General features: G+C 50.9%; 1 protein-coding gene across 1 annotated transcript in view; it reads left to right on the forward strand.

Annotated features, from left to right (window-relative positions):
- Positions 1 to 20,243, forward strand: part of LOC132565776 (stromal interaction molecule 1-like) — a gene marked incomplete at its 5' end in the record, with an annotated part of 48,217 nt that overhangs the window by 16,021 nt on the left and 11,953 nt on the right. Inside the window, one exon of the mRNA XM_060230504.1 lies at positions 19,467 to 19,581. Coding sequence (XP_060086487.1) covers positions 19,467 to 19,581 — 115 coding nt within the window. The remainder of the gene's footprint in view (positions 1 to 19,466; positions 19,582 to 20,243) is intronic.

Below are 20,243 nucleotides of genomic sequence, written 5' to 3' on the forward strand. Positions count from 1 at the left end.
AGAGGACTCTCACTGCAGCTTTCCTTTCAAGGACAACCTCTGCCAGAGCTATGGCTGACCCAAGGCCATGCTAGCAGGTGCAAGTGGAGGAGTGGGGAATCAAGCCCGGAAGGAAGGCAGGAAGGAAGGCCCACGAGTTCTTGTATTGTGAGAATGGGAGAAAATGACTTCTTTCTCTACCTTCTCCATCCCACGCATAATCTTGTAAACCTCCATCATGTCACCTCTCTGTCGACATTTCTCCAAGCTAAAGAGCCCCAAGCGTTTTAACCTTCCTTCATAGGGGAAGTGTTCCAACCCTAGTGGGCCTTGTCTTCACTTTTCCCTTTGCTTCCTGGAGAGGAGCTCTGATCCAATCCCGCACCGTGTGTCCTCTTCCGAGAGACCTTGGAAGTCTGTGTTTGTGGGGCTCTGTTGAAGGAGATCACTTTTCCTTCCTGAGCTAAATATACTGAGCAGCAGCTGTCTCTCTGGCCTTCCCGGAGGGGGAGGGGGGTGCACCTGCAGTTGCTATGAGCTTTTGTGCTTTTGGCTACTGTGTGCTGCTCCGTATGACTTTGCCTTCTTCTTGCCCTTGGAGGTCACAGGCTGAGCTGGCAGAGGTGGTGGCAGCAGTGGAGAGATAACAGCTATAAATCTTGACCACCACCACCCCCTTGGCGTCACCTGCTTCTCTGATCTTTGGTGATCTTGGAGCATCTCTTGAAGGTTCTTTTTTAGCCCGGCAGGTCAGGGGAAGGGTGACAAGGCTGCACAGATCTGAATTCCCTCTTCTGAACACTGCAACTTCAATGCTAAGCGGGGCAGGGGGGAGCTGTTTGCTAGTCAGTGGGAAGAAGGATCCATTCGGCAAGGGACAGTGGCTCAGTGGTAGAGCATCTGCTTGGGAAGCAGAAGGTCCCAGGTTCAATCCCCGGCATCTCAAACTAAAAAGGGTCCTGGCAAGTAGGCGTGGAAAACTTCATCTGGAGACCCTGGAGAACCAGGAATGGGGCTATGGCTCAGTGGTAGAGCATTTGCTTGGTAACCAGAAGGTCCCAGGTTCAATCCCCGGCATCTCCAACTGAAAAAGGTCCAGGCAAGTAAGCGTGGAAAACCTCAGCTGGAGACCCTGGAGAGCCACAGTGACTGAGTGGTTGAGCATCTGCTTGGGAAGCAGAAGGTCCCAGGTTCACTCACCAACATCTCCAACTAAAAAGGGTCCAGGCAAGTAGGCGTGAGAAACCTCAGCTGGAGACCCTGGAGAGCCATGAATGGGGCTGTGGCTCAGTGGTAGAGCATCTGCTTGGGAAGCAGAAGGTCCCAGGTTCAATCCCCAGCATCTCCAACTAAAAAGGATCCAGGCAAGTAGGTGTGAGAAACCTCAGCTGGAGATCCTGGAGAGCCATGAATGGGGCTGTGGCTCAGTGGTAGAGCATCTGCTTGGGAAGCAGAAGGTCCCAGGTTCAATCCCCAGCATCTCCAACTGAAAAAGGTCCAGGCAAGTAAGCATGGAAAACCTCAGCTGGAGACCCTGGAGAGCCACAGTGACTGAGTGGTTGAGCATCTGCTTGGGAAGCAGAAGGTCCCAGGTTCACTCACCGAGATCTCCAACTAAAAAGGGTCCAGGCAAATAGGCGTGAAGAACCTCAGCTTGAGACCTTGGAGAGCCATGAATGGGGCTGTGGCTCAGTGGTAGAGCATCTGCTTGGGAAGCAGAAGGTCCCAGGTTCAATCCCCGGCATCTCCAACAAAAAAGGGTCCAGGCAAGTAGGTGTGAGAAACCTCAGGTAGAGATCCTGGAGAGCCGCTGCCAGTCTGAGTAGACAAGACTGACTTGGATGGGCCGTGGGTTCAATTCAGTATAAGGCAACTTCATATGTTCATATGAAGCATTTTGGAGCAGACGCTTCCTTTTCTCCCCTTCCTTTGGCCGTTTGTTCTCCTTCTGTCTCCTGCCGGCATGTCGTTCTGTTTCGTGCTGCTTTCTGGCACTGTTCCTGTGCGTTGGTTTCGAATTCAAACCTGGGTTGATGCCAGTTGGGTGCTCCAGCTGCTGCACCAAACTGTCCCATGCCAATCACATTAAGGACGCCGTTGTGGTCCTGTGCTGACAGGGGCAGAGACAGCCTTGGCAGAATTGGTGACCTCTGAAATCTTCCAAAGTGATGGCTGCAGAAAGAACCTGAGGAAGCCAAAGTGGGTTTTATCAAAGATTTCAGGTTTTCACGGCTGGTAACATCATTCGGGTTTGTAGAATCTTTCGGGCTCAAGTGCCGTGTTCTACTGGAGAAAGTTTTCCTTCCAGACGTTTTGTTCTCAGCTGCGGAGAACATCCTCAGTGGCGTTGCAGCCGGAGCAGGCGCTCTGACCTTCTTGGCTGCTGTGCATTGAATGGGGCCAGGGCTGCTGGAGAGCTGCTATTTCTAGGCTGGAGGGGGTGTGATGAAAGGGCAAACCAGTTGCAGATTTATACCCCACCCTTCTCTCTGAATCAGAGAATCAGAGACAACCTCTGCCAGAGCTATGGCTGACCCAAGGCCATTCCAGCAGCTGCAAGTGGAGGAGTGGGGAATCAAACCCGGTTTTCCCAGATAAGAGAGCTCTGGCTGACCCAAGGCCATTCCAGCAGCTGCAAGTGGAGGAGTGGGGAATCAAACCCGGTTCTCCCAGATAAGAGAGCTCTGGCTGACCCAAGGCCATTCCAGCAGCTGCAAGTGGAGGAGTGGGGAATCAAACCCAGTTCTCACAGATAAGAGAGCTCTGGCTGACCCAAGGCCATCCCAGCAGGTGCAGGTGGAGGAGTGGGGAATCACACCTAGTTCTCCCAGATAAGAGTCCACACACTCAACCACTACACCAAACTGGCTCTCAAACTGAAGGGGGGTGGGGCGTCCAAGGAAAAAGGTTTTGGAGCATTCTTGGAATTGGGTATGATCTGATATTCCAAAATATTTCGTATGTGCAAATGTAAATGAGGAATCATGTTTAAGTGTATATATCATCGGTATCCAAGGGCTTTTCAACAACTTATTGTCACACACACACACACACACACACACACCCAAAACCAGATTACGTTGCGAGCTCTCTGCAGATAAATTAATTCCCGGGCTGAGGCCATCTAAGCCTTCCCTCCCTGCACTGTTTCCCCCACCTGAAATGGACTTTACCCCCACGGTGGGAGTTTGCGTCTCATCCGCCAATTCACCTGCATGATGCCAACGAGGAAAACAGCGGGTCTCTTGGTCGAGTAATTTTGGGGCAGGAAACAGCAGAGGGAGACAGCTTAAGCCCTCCCCACCCCACCCCCCGTTTGTACTGGAGTCCTGAACCAAAACCAGCATCTGCACACCCACATGTCTAGAAATTAAGTTTGAGGCACCAGGAAGAGAGGGGAATCTGTGAGTCATGGTGGATGCTTGGTGACTTAGAAGCAGTTTCTTGCATGCTTGGTGGAATTTCCCCTGAGCACAAATGTCTGAAAAATCCAGGAAGCCAAGAGTAGGACTGGCAAGGAGGAAATCTGATTAGCTCACTGGCTTTATAGGAGTGCCTGAATGGAAGAAGAAGAAGTTATTGGATTTGTATCTTGTCCTATACTCTGAATCTCAGAGACTCAGAGCAGTCACAGTCTCCTTTACTTCTCCCCCCCCCAAAAAAAAACAGATGCCTTGTGAGGTGGGTGGGGTTGAGAGAGCTCTGACAGAAGCTGCCCTTTCAAGGACAACTCCTGCAAGAGCTATGGCTAAAACAAGGCCATTCTAGAACCTGCAAGTGGAGGAGTGGGGAATCCAACCCAGTTCTCCCAGATAAGAGAGCTCTGGCTGACCCAAGGCCCTTCCAGCATGTGCAAGTGAAGGAGTGGAGAATCAAACCCGGTTCTCCCAGATAAGAAAGCTCTGGCTGACCCAAGGCCATTCCAGCAGGTGCAAGTGGAGGAGTGGGGAATCAAACCCGGTTCTCCCAGAGAAGAGAGCTCTGGCTGACCCAAGGCCATTCCAGCAGCTACAAGCAGAGGAGTGGGGAATCCAACCCGGTTTTCCCAGATAAGAGAGCCATGGCTGACCCAAGGCCATTCCAGCAGGTGCAAGTGGAGGAGTGGGGAATCAAACCCGGTTCTCCCAGAGAAGAGAGCTCTGGCTGACCCAAGGCCATTCCAGCAGCTACAAGCAGAGGAGTGGGGAATCCAACCCGGTTCTCCCAGATAAGAGAGCCATGGCTGACCCAAGGCCATTCCAGCAGCTGCAAGTGGAGGAGTGGGGAATCAAACCGGTTCTCCCAGATAAAAGAGCTCTGGCTGACCCAAGGCCCTTCCAGCATGTGCAAGTGGAGGAGTGGAGAATCAAACCCGGTTCTCCCAGAGAAGAGAGCTCTGGCTGACCCAAGGCCATTCCAGCAGCTGCAAGTGGAGGAGTGGGGAATCAAACCGGTTCTCCCAGATAAGAGAGCTCTGGCTGACCCAAGCAAGGCCATTCCAGCAGCTGCAAGTGGAGGAGTGGGGAATCAAACCGGTTCTCCCAGATAAAAGAGCTCTGGCTGACCCAAGGCCCTTCCAGCATGTGCAAGTGGAGGAGTGGAGAATCAAACCGGTTCTCCCAGATAAGAGAGCTCTGGCTGACCCAAGGCCCTTCCAGCATGTGCAAGTGGAGGAGTGGAGAATCAAACCCAGTTCTCCAAGATAAGAGAGCTCTGGCTGACCCAAGGCCATTCCAGCAGCTACAAGCGGAGGAGTGGGGAATCCAACCCAGTTCTCCCAGATAAGAGAGCTCTGGCTGACCCAAGGCCCTTCCAGCAGCTACAAGCAGAGGAGTGGGGAATCCAACCCGGTTCTCCCAGATAAGAGAGCTGTGGCTGACCCAAGGCCATTCCAGCATGTGCAAGTGGAGGAGTGGGGAATCAAACCCGGTTCTCCCAGAGAAGAGAGCTGTGGCTGACCCAAGGCCATTCCAGCAGTTGCAAGTGGAGGAGTGGGGAATCAAACCGGTTCTCCCAGATAAAAGAGCTCTGGCTGACCCAAGGCCCTTCCAGCATGTGCAAGTGGAGGAGTGGAGAATCAAACCGGTTCTCCCAGATAAGAGAGCTCTGGCTGACCCAAGGCCCTTCCAGCATGTGCAAGTGGAGGAGTGGAGAATCAAACCCAGTTCTCCCAGATAAGAGTCCGCGCACTTCACCACTACACCAAACCAATGTTCCCTCTAAGCTACAGAGTCTTGTGTTCTTTTGCATGTTTCTGGTTAGTCAGTTTTATTTTGTCATATATGAACAGATGGACACAGGAGGCTGCCTTGTGCCGTTAGTCCATCCAGCACAAGACTTTCTATGTTTACATGTTTTGTTAATTCATGTCATTTATTCCTGCCTTTTTATTCCTGCCTTTCTTAGGGGGACTCTAGGGCGATTATATATCGTAGGTCGGTACCGTAGGATGTCCAGTAACTGATGCATTAGGATTGTAGAAGTCTGACACCAGAAAGAGTTGAAGCAGAGCATAGGTAGTGGTACACACTTTAAGCAATGCAAAAATTACATAACAGGATCCTAGTTGCAGAAGCTGCATAGGTCACAGTCCCTGATCATTTGACCTTGCAGGTCTGTGAACCATGCGGTAGCTTGCCTATGTAGAAAAGCCCTCTTGAATAGGTCAGTCTTGTATTGTTTGCAGAAAGCCAGGTCAGTGGGAGCTTTCCTCACCTCCTGCAGCCGATTCCACAAGGTGGGGGGCACAAGGGAGAAAGCACACGGACGGGCAGTTGTTGATTTTTGCCCATTTGCACGTTGGCACGTTGGCATCTGCAGAAGCCCTAGCTGACCTGTTGTGGTTGAGTGGAGGTGGAGAGGCGGTGCCACAGATAAGAGGGACCAAGACAACAGCCCTCTGAGGACTGATGATTGAACCTAAGACCTCACTTCTGCCCAGCAAGCTCTCCACCATGGTGCCAAGGACCTTAAGAACATAAGAGAAGCCCTGTTGGATCAGGCCAGTGGCCCCTCCAGTCCAACACTCTGTGTCACATAAGAACATAAGAGAAGCCCTGTTGGATCATAAGAACATAAGAACATAAGAGAAGCCATGTTAGATCAGGCCAATGGCCCATCCAGTCCAACATTCTGTGTCACACAGCGGCCAAATATATATATATATATATATATATATATATATATATATATATATATATATATATATATATATATATATATATACATACACACACACACACACACACACACACACACTGTGGCTAATAGCCACTGATGGACCTCTGTTCCATATTTTTATCTAACCCTTCTTGAAGGTGGCTATGCTTGTGGACGCCACCACCTCCTGTGGCAGTGAATTCCACATGTTAATCACCCTTTGGGTGAAGAAGTACTTCCTTTTATCCGTTTTAACCTGTCTGCTCAGCAATTTCATCGAATGCCCACGAGTTCTTGTATTGTGAGAAAGGGAGAAAAGTACTTCTTTCTCTACTTTCTCCATCCCATGCATTATCTTGTAAACTTCTATCATGTCACCCCTCAGTCGACGTTTCTCCAAGCTAAAGAGCCCTAAGCGTTTCAACCTTTCTTCATAGGGAAGGTGTTCCAGCCCTTTAATCATTTTAGTTGCCCTTTTCTGAACTTTCTCCAATGCTATAATATCCTTTTTGAGGTGCGGCGACCAGAACTGCACACAGTACTCCAAATGAGACCGCACCATCGATTTATACAGGGGCATTATGATACTGGCTGATTTGTTTTCAATTCCCTTCCTAATAATTCCCAGCATGGCGTTGGCCTTTTTTATTGCAAACGCACACTGTCTTGACATTTTCAGTGAATTATCTACCATGACCCCAAGATCTCTCTCTTGGTCTGTCTCTGCCAGTTCACACCCCATCAACTTGTATTTGTAGCTGGGATTCTTGGCCCCAATGTGCATTACTTTGCACTTGGCCACATTGAACCGCATCTGCCACGTTGACGCCCACTCACCCAGCCTCAACAGATCCCTTTGGAGTTCCTCACAATCCTCTCTGGTTCTCACCACCCTGAACAATTTAGTGTCATCCGCAAATTTGGCCACTTCACTGCTCACTCCCAACTCTAAATCGTTTATGAACAAGTTAAAGAGGATGGGACCCAGTACCGAGCCCTGCGGCACCCCACTGCTTACCGTCCTCCACTGCGAAGACTGCCCATTTATACTCACTCTCTGCTTCCTATTACTCAGCCAGTTTTTGATCCACAAGAGGACCTGTCCTTTTACTCCATGACTCTCAAGCTTTCTAAGGAGCCTTTGATGAGGAACTTTATCAAAAGCTTTCTGGAAGTCAAGGTAAACAACATCTATCGGGTCTCCTTTGTCCACATGTTTGTTCACCCCCTCAAAGAAATGTAACAGGTTAGTGAGGCAAGATCTTCCCTTGCAGAACCCATGCTGAGTCTTCCTCAATAACCCGTGTTCATCAATGTGCCTACTCATTCTGTCCTTGATAATGGTTTCTACCAACTTTCCCGGTATTGAAGTCAGACTGACTGGCCTGTAATTTCCCGGATCTCCTCTGGAACCCTTTTTAAAGATGGGGGTGACATTTGCTACCTTCCAGTCCTCAGGAACGGAGGCAGATTTCAATGAAAGATTACAGATTTTTGTTAGAAGATCCACAAGTTCAACTTTGAGTTCTTTCAGAACTCTCGGATGTATGCCATCCGGACCCGGTGACTTATTAGTTTTTAATTTGTCTATTAGTTGTAGGACCTCCTCTTTTGTCACCTCAATCTGACTCAGGTCTTTCAACACCCCTTCCAATATTAGTGGTTCTGGGGCGGGCAAACACTTCTCATCTTCCACGGTGAAGACGGAGGCAAAAAATGCATTCAGCTTCTCAGCCATTTCCCCATCCTCCTTCAGTAATCCTTTTACCCCATGGTCATCCAAGGGCCCCACTGCTTCCCTGGCTGGTTTCCTACTTCTAATATATTTGAAGAAATTTTTATTGTTGGTCTTTATGTTTTTTGCAATATGCTCCTCATAGTCCCTTTTTGCCTGCCTGATCACAGTCTTGCATTTGATTTGCCACTGCCTGTGTTCCCTTTTATTAATCTCACTTGGACTGGTTTTCCACCGCTTAAAGGAGTCCTTCTTACCTTTTACAGCTTCCATTACTTTGTTTGTTAACCATGCTGGCCTCTTCTTATACCTGTTTGTGCCTTTCCTAACTTGTGGTATGTATTTTATCTGAGCTTCTAGGATTATAGTTTTAAATAGTCTCCAAGCTTCCCCAAGGGTTTTGACCGTATTTACCTTTCCTTTCAGTTTCCTCCTCACATGCCTCCTCATCTCAGAGAATTTACCCCTTTTAAAGTTAAATGTGGTTGTGGCGGTCTTTTTGGGCAACTCCCTATTTATACAAATGGTGAAATCAATAACATTATGGTCACTGTTCCCAAGCGGCGCAATCACTTTTACGTCTCTCACCAAGTCTTGGGCATTACTTAGGACCAGATCCAGGATCGCCCCACCCCTGGTAGGTTCTGAGACCATCTGCTCCATAGCACAGTCATTGAGAGCATCAAGAAACTCAATCTCTTTCTCTCGACCAGAACACATATTGACCCAATCAATCTGCGGGTAGTTAAAATCACCTATTACGACACAGTTTTTACGTTTAGCCGCTATCTTTAATCCCTCCATCATATTATAATCGTCCTCTCTCTTTTCATTTGGTGGGCGATAACAAACTCCCATAGTTAAATTTCCTTTTGGGCCCTCTATTTCAACCCAAAGCATTTCTAAAAGGGAATCTAATTCTCTGACCTCAGTCTTACTGGACCGTATATCCTCTCTGACGTACAGAGCCACCCCACCTCCAACCCTTCCCTCCCTATCCTTCCGATATAACTTATATCCAGGAATCACCGTGTCCCACTGATTCTCCTCATTCCACCAAGTTTCTGAAATTCCCACAATGTCTATGTTTTCTCCCAACACTAAACATTCCAATTCACCAATTTTACTTCGGACACTTCTAGCATTTGCATAGAAACATTTATAATTTCCCAAGCAAGCTAGGCCCGCCACCTCAGGGGCCAGTGGCCCCTCCAGTCCAACACTCTGTGTCACATAAGAACATAAGAGAAGCCCTGTTGGATCAGGCCAGTGGCCCCTGCAGTCCAACACTCTGTGTCACATAAGAACATAAGAGAAGCCCTGTTGGATCAGGCCAGTGGCCCCTCCAGTCCAACACTCTGTGTCACATAAGAACATAAGAGAAGCCCTGTTGGATCATGCCAATGGCCCCTCCAGTCCAACACTCTGTGTCACTTAAGAACATGAGAAGCCCTGTTGGATCAGGCCAGTGGCCCCTCCAGTCCAACACTCTGTGTCACATAAGAACATAAGAGAAGCCCTGTTGGATCAGGCCAATGGCCCCTCCAGTCCAACACTCTGTGTCACATAAGAATACAAGAGAAGCCCTGTTGGATCAGGCCCATGGCCCATCCAGTCCAACACTCTGTGTCGCATAAGAATACAAGAGAAGCCCTGTTGGATCAGGCCCATGGCCCATCCAGTCCAACACTCTGTGTCGCATAAGAACATAAGAGAAGCCATGTGTATGTGTGTATATAAATTTTTTTGCCACTGTGTGACACAGAGTGTTGGACTTGATGGGCCATTGGCCTGATCCAACATGGCTTCTCTTATATTCTTATGTTCATGTTGGATCAGGCCAGTGCCCATCCAGTCCAACACTCTGTGTCACACAGGGGCCAAAAAACACAGATGACATCAGGAGGTCCACCAGTGGGGTCAGGACACTAGAACGCCTTACACTGTTGCCCCCCCAAGCACCAAGAATAGAGAGCATCACTGCCCCAGACATAAGAAAATAAGAGAAGCCATGTTGGATCAGGCCAATGGCCCACCCAGTCCAACACTCTGTGTCACACAGTGGCCAAAAAAATCAAATGCCATCAGGAGGTCCATCAGTGGACCCAGGACACTAAAAGCTCTCCCACTGTGCCTCCCCCCCAAGCACCAAGAAGACAGAGCATCACTGCCCCAGGCAGAAGAACATAAGAGAGATCATGTTGGATCAGGCCAGTGGCCCACCCAGTCCCAACATTCTGTGTCACACAGTGGCCAAAAAGCCCACTGCCTTCAGGAGGTCCACCAGTGGGGCCAGGACTCTAGAAGTCCTCCCACTGTTGCCCCCCCCCCAAAGAACCAAGAATACAGAGCATCACTGCCCCAGACAGAGAGTTCCAATGACACACTGTGGCTAATAGCGACTGATAGACCTCTGCTCCAGATGTTTCTGCAATCCCCTCTTGAAGCCATCTATGCTTGCAGCCGCCACCACCTCCTGCGGCAGTGAATTCCACACGTTAATAACCCTTTGGGTGAAAAAGGACTTCCCGACTGCTCGGAAATTTCATTGAATGTCCATGAGTTCTTGTATTGCAGGGGTGGCCAACGGTAGCTCTCCAGATGTTTTTTGCCTACAACTCCCATCAGCCCCAGCCATTGACCATGCTGGCTGGTGCTGATGGAGTTGTAGGCAAAAAACCTGGAGAGCTACTGTTGGCCACCCCTGTGGTATTGTATGAAAGGGAGAAAAGTACTTCTTTCTCTACTTTCTCCATCCCGTGCATTATCTTGTAAACCTCTATCATGTCACCCCGCAGTCGACGTTTCTCCAAGCTAAAGAGCCCCAAGCGTTTCAACCTTTCTTCATAGGGAAAGTGCTCCAGCCCTTTAATCATTCTAGTTGCCCTTCTCTGGACTTTCTCCAATGCTATAATATCCTTTTTGAGGTGCGGCGACCAGAACTGCACACAGTACTCCAAATGAGACCGCACCATCGATTTATACAGGGGCATTATGATACTGGCTGATTTGTTTTCAGTTCCCTTCCTACTCCCGACTGCTCAGCAATTTCATCGAATGCCCACGAGTTCTTGTATTGTGAGAAAGGGAGAAAAGTACTTCTTTCTCTACTTTCTCCATCCCATGCATTATCTTGTAAACCTCTATCATGTCACCCCGCAGTCGACGTTTCTCCAAGCTAAAGAGCCCCAAGCGTTTTAACCTTTCTTCATAGGGAAAGTGTTCCAGCCCTTGAATCATTCCAGTTGCCCCTTTCTGCATTTTTTGCAATGCTATAATATCTTTTCTGAGGTGTGGTGACCAGAATTGTACACAGTACTCCAAATGAGGCCGCACTGTTGATTTATACAGGGGCATCATGATACTTCCCTTAGAGGAGGCTCAGGTATCGTTGCGAGTGCTCCTGAGAGAGCCCTAATCCAGCTTTTCCGTTGCAAGAAGCAGCCCATCTTGCTGGCTTTTGAATTTGTGCTTTTCTCCTGTCACAGCTGGGGAAAGACACTTCAGGTGGCTGGTGCTAAGAAGACTGAGGGAAAAGAGAGCTGTATATATTCAGATGCAACTGAGGGGCGCAGTGGGGCTGCTCTATTCTTAGCTTCCCATCAGTGAAGATGAATCGGCAGGATTCACACTGTGAACAGGAATTCCTCTTCTTGACATCTTTATCTTTGTGTGCCTTCCCCCCCCCCCCACACCCAATAACTCTCTTAGGGTTTCTTAGCTCACTGCCGACCAGACTAGCCCTGTGTGTTTGTGCCGCCAAGTGGGCAGCTGTTGGTAGAACTGAGCTGCGGAAACCTCTCTCCCCTCCCTGATCTTCTTCGTGGTCTCTGTGCATTCACACATATGGGGTAATCCGCAGGATTGGCCCCGACCTCGGAGAGTTCAAAGCAATCTTGATCGTAGATCTGGCGCGCCTCCCACTTGTCCTGGGAGGAGACAGCTACTGCGCATGCCTGGACAAGGGGGAGGTGCTTAGCCACTCAGTTTCTTCCTTACCGCCGACCGGATCGCACCTTCCTCGTTGATCTCCAACTTCTTCATTGCAATCTCCAACAACTACCTTCTCTTCGCTTCAATTCTTCATCTTCTACTTCTCCTGGTATCGTATAAAAAAAAAAAAAAAAAAAAAAGCCTCCTCTTACTATCTTTCTGGACTTTCCCCCTCCCTCCCCCCCCCCCCTCCCGGGCGGATGGAAGGAAGGGACAAGATAATCTTTAAACGCTGTACCAGCTGCTCCTCAAAAATCCCCTCGTCCGACGGCCACTCTCTTTGCTTGTTCTGCCTTGGAGAGGCACACCGTCCAGACTCCTGCGTGCACTGCAGCCAATTTGGCAAACAGGCCCGCAAGAACCGCGCCGCAAGACTCAAGAGCCACCTCATGGAAACCTCACTCCGACCGGCCATGCCGCGTGGCGGACAACAACAACCCGCGCCATCTTCCCCACACCTCGTGGGAGAGGCGCAGTCGGCAGCTTCCGTGGCACAGACTCCCTGTAAGCCTAAGACCGGCAAGCACTCTAAGAAGTCGGACGACCCCAAAAAGCGTCGCCGCTCCGATTCCGCCCACTCGGACCCGACGGGCAGCACTAGCTCAAAAAAGCATAAGACCCGCCCTCTCGACTCGGCCTCGAACCCGACCACCAAACCGAAGGCCTCGAACCCGACCGCCACTGCCTCCGGATCGATGCCGAAGACTCCGACGTCGAAGTCGACGGCAACACCGTCAATCACTCCGTTGGAAATCATCCGCATCTCATCAAAGTCGCCGTCCATTCCGAATTCCCCACCAGACCAGCTGCTGGATACGCACTCTACCGCATCCGTTAGGACCCACACTCTCGACCCCACTAAATTCGTAGATCTCTCACAGCCGATAGACGCCCACGCGCTCACCAGAGAACCCTCGACCCCGAGAGATCCCCTGACTAGACCTCGATCTCACAGTCGCAAACGCACCAGGTCCCGCAGTCGCCGACACACCAGGTCCCGCAGTCGCCGCCGTACCAGGTCCCGCAGCCGCCGCCGCACCAGGTCCCGCAGTCGCCGCCGCACCAGGTCCCGCAGCCGCCGGCGCTCTCGCAGCCACCGCAGGGGGAGACACTACTATTACTCTCCATCGAGATCTAGGTCTCCATCCCCACGGCACCGAAGACGGCACCGACGATCACCATCCCATGATCGCCATTACCACAGCTACCAAGAGTCTCCGCGCTACCGAGATCGCACACACAGACTCCAAACTGCTTCGATCGAATCGCTTCACCATGACGACCCTACGGACCTCGGCGCCGAACCGAAGCTCCCGTCACCACTAGAATCCCTACACACGGCTCCCAAGACAACACAGCCCGACCTACCTCAAGGAACCGACGACGGATCCGAGGAGGAGCTCTCCGACTCCGACCACTCTTCGGGTTCGGACCTACAATCCCCAGACTCCGACATAGCCAAGCCAGCAGACTTATCACCGTCTGAAGGCCCAAGATCCTACCTCGACCTGGTAGCAAACATGGCAAGCTCGCTAAATCTAAAGCTCAATACGGACGCCCCCAGAGTCTCGGACGTCGTTTTTGATCTAGTCCACGCGGATCTTCCATCCAGCTCTTCTCTCCCAATGCTCCCCGTTCTACTAGAAACACTCAAAGAAGCATGGGACAAACCGGCATCGGTACCGCCAACATCCAAGAGGGTTGAAGCGCTGTACAAGATACACGCACCTGATTCCAAGTTCCTGTTCACCCACCCGGCTCCGAACTCGATCATTGTACATTCGTCCTCGAAGTCGAAGCAGACTAGACACCCGGTACCACCAGAACGGGAGGGCAAAAAACTCGACACCATCGGAAGAAAGATTTACGCCCTCACTACAGCCACAACCAAAATCCTCAACTACATGGCATGCTTCTCCGCATACACCCACAACCTGACCACCTCCCTCGCCGCATTGGTACCATCCCTGCCCGAGGCATCCCAAAAGTCAGCCACCACGACCCTGCAGGAGATGGCCAGAGTAACCAAACAGCAAATCAACACTGCCCGTCACGCTGCACAGTGTTCCTCCAGAACCTTGGCCTCAGCCATAGCACTCCGCAGACACGCGTGGCTCAGGTCCTCCTCCCTCCAACCAGACATCAAATACAAAGTTGAAGATTTGCCCTTTGATGGCCTTGGCCTGTTTAGCTCCTCTACAGATGACATCCTCACATCTGTAGACGATGGCAGGAAGAGGGCAAGACGACTGGGAGTCTCCCAACCTCTGACCCAAACCAATCGACAAAGGAACTGGAGGTCCAACCAATACAAGGGGAACAGATCCCCACGACAACAGGAACCATGGAAGCGCAAACCACCGCAGTCCAAGCCTTCCTTTCAACACAGACGCCAAACAACCAAGAAACCTTCAACCACACCCAAACCGTCTCTCTGACCTCCCTGCCCCGAGCCGTCCAGTCTCCCTCCATCAGCCAAACCCATCAACACGACTACAACCATTCTACACTGCCTGGAGGACCATAACATCCGACGCCTGGGTCCTCGCCATCATTCAAAGAGGCTACCTAATAGAGTTTACGTCCACTCCAAAGCACCACCGGTTCCTCACCACACCCCCGTCCGCACCCCTGCAGACGGAAATCGCGTCTCTGCTGGACAAGGGCGCGATAGAACCAGTCCCACCCCAATACCATCGCACCGGCTTCTACTCCCGGTACTTCCTGGTGCCAAAAAAGGACGGAGGACTCCGACCCATTCTCGACCTCCGCAAACTCAACCTACACATAACCTACAAGAAATTCCGTATGGTCACGCTTCAGGCAATCCTCCCGCTCATCCCAGAACGAGCATGGATGGCGTCCATAGACCTCCAGGACGCCTACTTCCACATTACAATCAACCATCATCACAGAAGATTCCTCAGGTTTGCCATAGGGAAGCAGCACTTCCAGTTCTGCTCCCTTCCCTTCGGTCTCTCCACAGCACCAAGGGTCTTCACCAAGTGCATGGCAGTAGTAGCAGCCACATTACGCCAGCAACAGATATCAATCTTCCCGTACATAGACGACTGGCTGATCGTCGCCCATTCCAGGGAGCAACTACAACTGGACGTCTCGACCACCCTCTCCACCCTGGCCACCTTAGGCCTCCTAGTCAACCTCTCAAAATCCAAACTAGTCCCTACCCAAAGGATCCAATTCATAGGAGCAGACATCTCCACGCTCTCACAAACGGCTTTCCTACCTCAGGACAGGGCACTCGCCATAATGTCACTGGCCAACACTATCATCGCCCAGCGTTCCCAAACAGCGCTCACCTTCCAGAGAATGTTAGGCCTCATGGCAGCAACCACAGCAGTTCTGCGGTTTGCGAAGCTGCACATGCGTCCCCTCCAAATGTGGTTCGTAAGAACTTTCCGCCCTCACACACAACATCAATCCACACTGCTCACCCTTCCACTACACATTGTACCATCCCTCAAATGGTGGACCAAGGAACATCACCTCTACAAGGGCATGCCATTCAAGCAGACACCGCCCTCGGTGATTGTAACCACAGATGCCTCCAACTGGGGATGGGGAGCCCACTTGGAAGACCTCACGGTGCAGGGCCAGTGGACAGACTACGAACGCTCTCTCCACATAAACTGCCTGGAGCTCATCGCAGTGCACAAGGCTTTGCGGTCCTTCCTCCCATCGCTAAGGAACCAGCACGTCCAGGTCACCTCCGACAACATCGCCACAGTCTTTTACATCAACAGGCAGGGCGGCACCGCCTCCGTCAGACTCTGCAAGAAAGCCCTAGCCCTGTGGCACTGGAGCATAAGCCAGGGCATCTTCCTCACGGCCGTACACCTACCAGGGGCCGAGAACACCCAGGCAGACGCCCTGAGCCGCCACTCCACCAACAACCACGAGTGGTCTATCAACAGCCGATACATCAGACAGATATTCAGCATCTTCGGACAACCGAAGATAGATGTATTTGCTTCACCGTCAAATGCCCAATGCACCCGCTTCTACATGAGAGGTCCTCCATCCCACCTCTCCAGGGGGGATGCCTTCATACAAACTTGGAAAGGGACACTCCACTACCTCTTTCCGCCCATTCCACTTATCACCAGAGTTCTACAGAAGATTCAGGTAGACCACACAAACTGCATCCTCATAACTCCATGGTGGCCGCGCCAACCCTGGTTTACGACCTTGCTGCTCCTGTCCAACAATACCTTCATCCAGCTCCCTCAAACACGGGATCTCCTCTCTCAACAGGGCGGCAGGGTCCTTCACCACAACCCGGCATCGCTCAAATTAACAGCCTGGAGAATCAGTTTCTAGACTTCCCTCCGGAGGTCCGTCAGGTCCTAGTGAACTCCAGAAAACCATCTACTAGGAAATCCTATCTATTTAAGTGGAAACGCTTCTCACACTATGCCTCACAGCACAACTTCGACCCCAACCTCGCCACTATACCTCAGGTACTAACTTACACCTTAACGCTATCCAGAGCGGGTCTGTCGTATTCTTCCCTGAAGGTACACCTGGCAGCCATCTCTGCCTTCCACCCCCGCATCGATGGCACAACGGTATTCTCTCACCACGCGACCAGAGCTTTCCTCAAGGGCATCATTCGCCTACACCCACCAATCAAACAAGTTCTACCCACCTGGAGCCTGTCCCTAGTCCTGAGCCAACTCATGAAACCACCCTTCGAGCCCATGGCCTCCATCCCACTACACCTGCTGTCATGGAAGACGGCACTACTTACGGCCCTCACCACAGGCAAGAGGGCCAGTGACATCTGCGCATTCAGAGCAGACCCACCGTATACGATATTTCATAACAGTACGGTGGTCCTCCGACCTGACCCGACCTTCCTACCCAAGGTCGTCTCTACCTTTCACCTAGGAAGACAGTCCACTATACCAGCCTTCTTCCAGCACCCCGCGGACGCGGGACAAAGGGCACTCCACAACTTGGATGCACGGAGAGCCCTAGCCTTCTACATAGACAGAACCCGCCAAATCCGTAAAGACCCTAGACTCTTTGTCACCTACGCTACCCATAATAAGGGCAGCAGAATATCTACCCAGAGACTCTCCAAATGGATTGTTGCTGCCATCGAACTCTGTTACCAGCTGGCAAAGCAACCAATCCCTCAACATATACGAGCCCACTCAACCAGAGCCGTGGCTACCTCGTCTGCCTTCATGAAAGGCATCCCTATAGAGGACATATGCGCTGCAGCCGTCTGGTCCTCCACATCTACCTTCGCCTCGCACTACGCTCTCGACGTCCGTGCCCGGCGAGATGCCTCCTTCGGACAAGCAGTGCTACGATCGATCTTCGACTAACCACTGTGAGTACCACTATCATTACGTTACGCTCTAACCCTTCATGTTCTTACAGGTCCAGCACCCACCTCCGAAGAAATGGCTCGCTAATCACCCATATGTGTGAATGCACAGAGACCACGAAGAAGATGGACAGGTTTCTTACCTGTAACTGGTGATCTTCGAGTGGTCATCTGTGCAATCACACAGACCCACCCAGCCTTCCCCGCTGCTGGAAGCTAGTAAGCACAGTTATTTCCACCTATCCGGCGGCGGGAAGAAACTGAGTGGCTAAGCACCTCCCCCTTGTCCAGGCATGCGCAGTAGCTGTCTCCTCCCAGGACAAGTGGGAGGCGCGCCAGATCTACGATCAAGATTGCTTTGAACTCTCCGAGGTCGGGGCCAATCCTGCGGATTACCCCATATGTGTGATTGCACAGATGACCACTCGAAGATCACCAGTTACAGGTAAGAAACCTGTCCTTCCAGCTGCTCTGCAAAGCCAGGAAGCAGGTGGAAAGAGAGCAGGGGGCAAAGGAGGTCTGTCGGGCAGGCCTGCGTAGATTTGGAATCCTAGAATCCTAGGGTTGGAAGGGACCTCCAAGGTCATTTAGTCCAACCCCCTGCACAAGGTAGGAAACTCACGAACACGTCCCCCTAAATTCACAGGATCTTCATTGCTGTCAGATGGCCATCTAGCCTCTGTTGAAGAACCTCCAAGGAAGGAGAGCCCACCACCTCCCAAGGAGGAAGGGATCTCCAGGGTCATCTAGTCCAACCCCCTGCACAATTTAGGAAACTCACAAACCCCTCCCCCTATATTCACAGGATCCTCATCGCTGTCAGATGGCCATCTAGCCTCTGTTCAAAACCTCCAAGGAAGGAGAGCCCACCACCTCCCAAGGAGGAAGCCTGTTCCACTGAGGAATCGCTCTAATGGTCAGGAAGTTCTTCCTCATGTGGAGCCGGAAACTCTTTTGATTTAATTTCAACCCGTTGGTTCTGGTCCTACCTTCCAGGGCCAAAGAAAACAATCCAACCCACCCTCTATAGGACAGCCCTTCAAGTACTTGAAGTTGGTGATCCTATCACCTCTCAGCCACCTCCTCTCCAGGCTGAACATCCCCAGCTCCTTCAACTTTTCGTTATAGGACTTGGTCCCCTTATATATACACACTGTGGCTAATAGCTACTGATGGACCTCTGCTCCATATTTTTATCTAACCCCCTCTTGAAGATGGCCATGCTTGTGGCCGCCACCACCTCCTGTGGCAGTGAATTCCACATGTTAATCACCCTTTGGGTGAAGAAGGACTTCCTTTTATCCGTTTTAACCTGTCTGCTCAGCAATTTCATCGAATGCCCACGAGTTCTTGTATTGTGAGAAAGGGAGAAAGGTACTTCTTTCTCTACTTTCTCCATCCCATGCATTATCTTGTAAACCTCTCTCATGTCACCTTGCAGTCGACATTTCTCCAAGCTCAAGAGCCCCAACGCTTTAACCTTTCTTCATAAGGTCCCACTTACTGTGGCGGTCTTTAAGCAGCAGCTGGAGAAATGCTTGTCAGGGATTCTCCGACTCGTGCCAGGGGTGTCAAATTCGTATGTTATGAGGGCCGGATCTGGCATAAATGAGACCTTGTCGAGCTGGGCCATGTGTGCACCTATTTAAGATTAGGTAGCAGAGATATAAACTTTTTAAAGGACACAGACGAACATGACTAAAGGTTTTTATTTTTATTTTTTGTTTAAATCAAATAAATCATGCTTAAAACATTCGTACTTGTTGGTCTTAACGGTGGTTTCTTTGTATCTCTCCGGTGTGATCGAGGGAACTGGACAAAGGAAGCTCTGGCTCTTTCCCTCCCTCCCCAGGTTTTCCTCTGTAGCTCTGCTGTGCGATTGAGCAAGCCTTGCAAAGCAAGCTGAGACGCAGAAGGAAGCAAGAGAGTGGGAGAAGGAAGTAGACAAGAGCCAGTTGCGTGGGGGCCTGATAGGAGCCCTCCGGGGGCCCGATTCAGCCCCCAGGCTGCATGTTTGACACCCCTGCTCTAGGCTGATCCTGCATTGAGCAGGGGGCTGGACTGGATGGCCTCTATGACCCCTGCCGTCTCTATGATTTTGTGAGATTAAACTGAGACTGTCACTTGCCCGAAGCTTGCTGTAGCTTGAACGGTATTTGATGTCACCTATCTAAGCGGAATACTCTTTCCACAGCCGGCTTGAAGTAGCTGTTGATAGCATTCCCTTCTGCAGCTGATTGACGTTGTGCTGTTTTCTTCCAGTTCCTCAGGGAAGATCTGAATTACCACGATCCGACACTCCAGCATAGCACCTTCCACGGGGAGGACAATCTCATCAGCGTTGAAGATCTCTGGAAGGCGTGGAAGTCCTCTGAAGGTAAATCCAACACGGTTGCCTATGCATTCATTAGGAAAGAAATCATTGGGAGTTAGAAATCATAGAATCCTAGAGTTGGAAGGGACCTCCAGGGTCATCTAGTCCAACCCCCTGCACAATGCAGGAAACTCACAAACACCTCCCCCTAAATTCACAGGATCTTCATTGCTGTCAGGTGGCCATCTAGCCTCTGTTGAAAAACCTAGAATCAAAGAATCCTAGAGTTGGAAGGGACCTCTAGGGTCATCTAGTCCAACCCCCTGCACAATGCAGGAAACTCACAAACACGTCCCCCTAAATTCACAGGATCTTCATTGCTGTAAGATGGCCATCTATCCTCTGTTCAAAAACCTCCAAGGAAGGAGAATCCAAGAGTTGGAAGGGACCTATAGGGTCATCTAGTCCCACCCCCTGCACAATGCAGGAAACTCACAAACCCCTCCCCCTAAATCCACAGGGTCTTCATTGCTGTCAGATGGCCATCCAGCCTCTGTTGAAAAACCTCCAAGGAAGGAGAGCCCACCACCTCCCGAGGAATCATAGAATCCTAGAGTTGGAAGGGACCCCCAGGGTCATCTAGTCCCACCCCCTGCACAATGCAGGAAACTGATAAACACCTCCCCCTAGATCCACATTGAGAGATGCTGATTTCAAAGCAAGCA

The sequence above is a fragment of the Heteronotia binoei genome, unplaced genomic scaffold (assembly GCF_032191835.1).
Source record: "Heteronotia binoei isolate CCM8104 ecotype False Entrance Well unplaced genomic scaffold, APGP_CSIRO_Hbin_v1 ptg001654l, whole genome shotgun sequence".
In the NCBI taxonomy this organism is placed as follows: domain Eukaryota; kingdom Metazoa; phylum Chordata; class Lepidosauria; order Squamata; family Gekkonidae; genus Heteronotia; species Heteronotia binoei.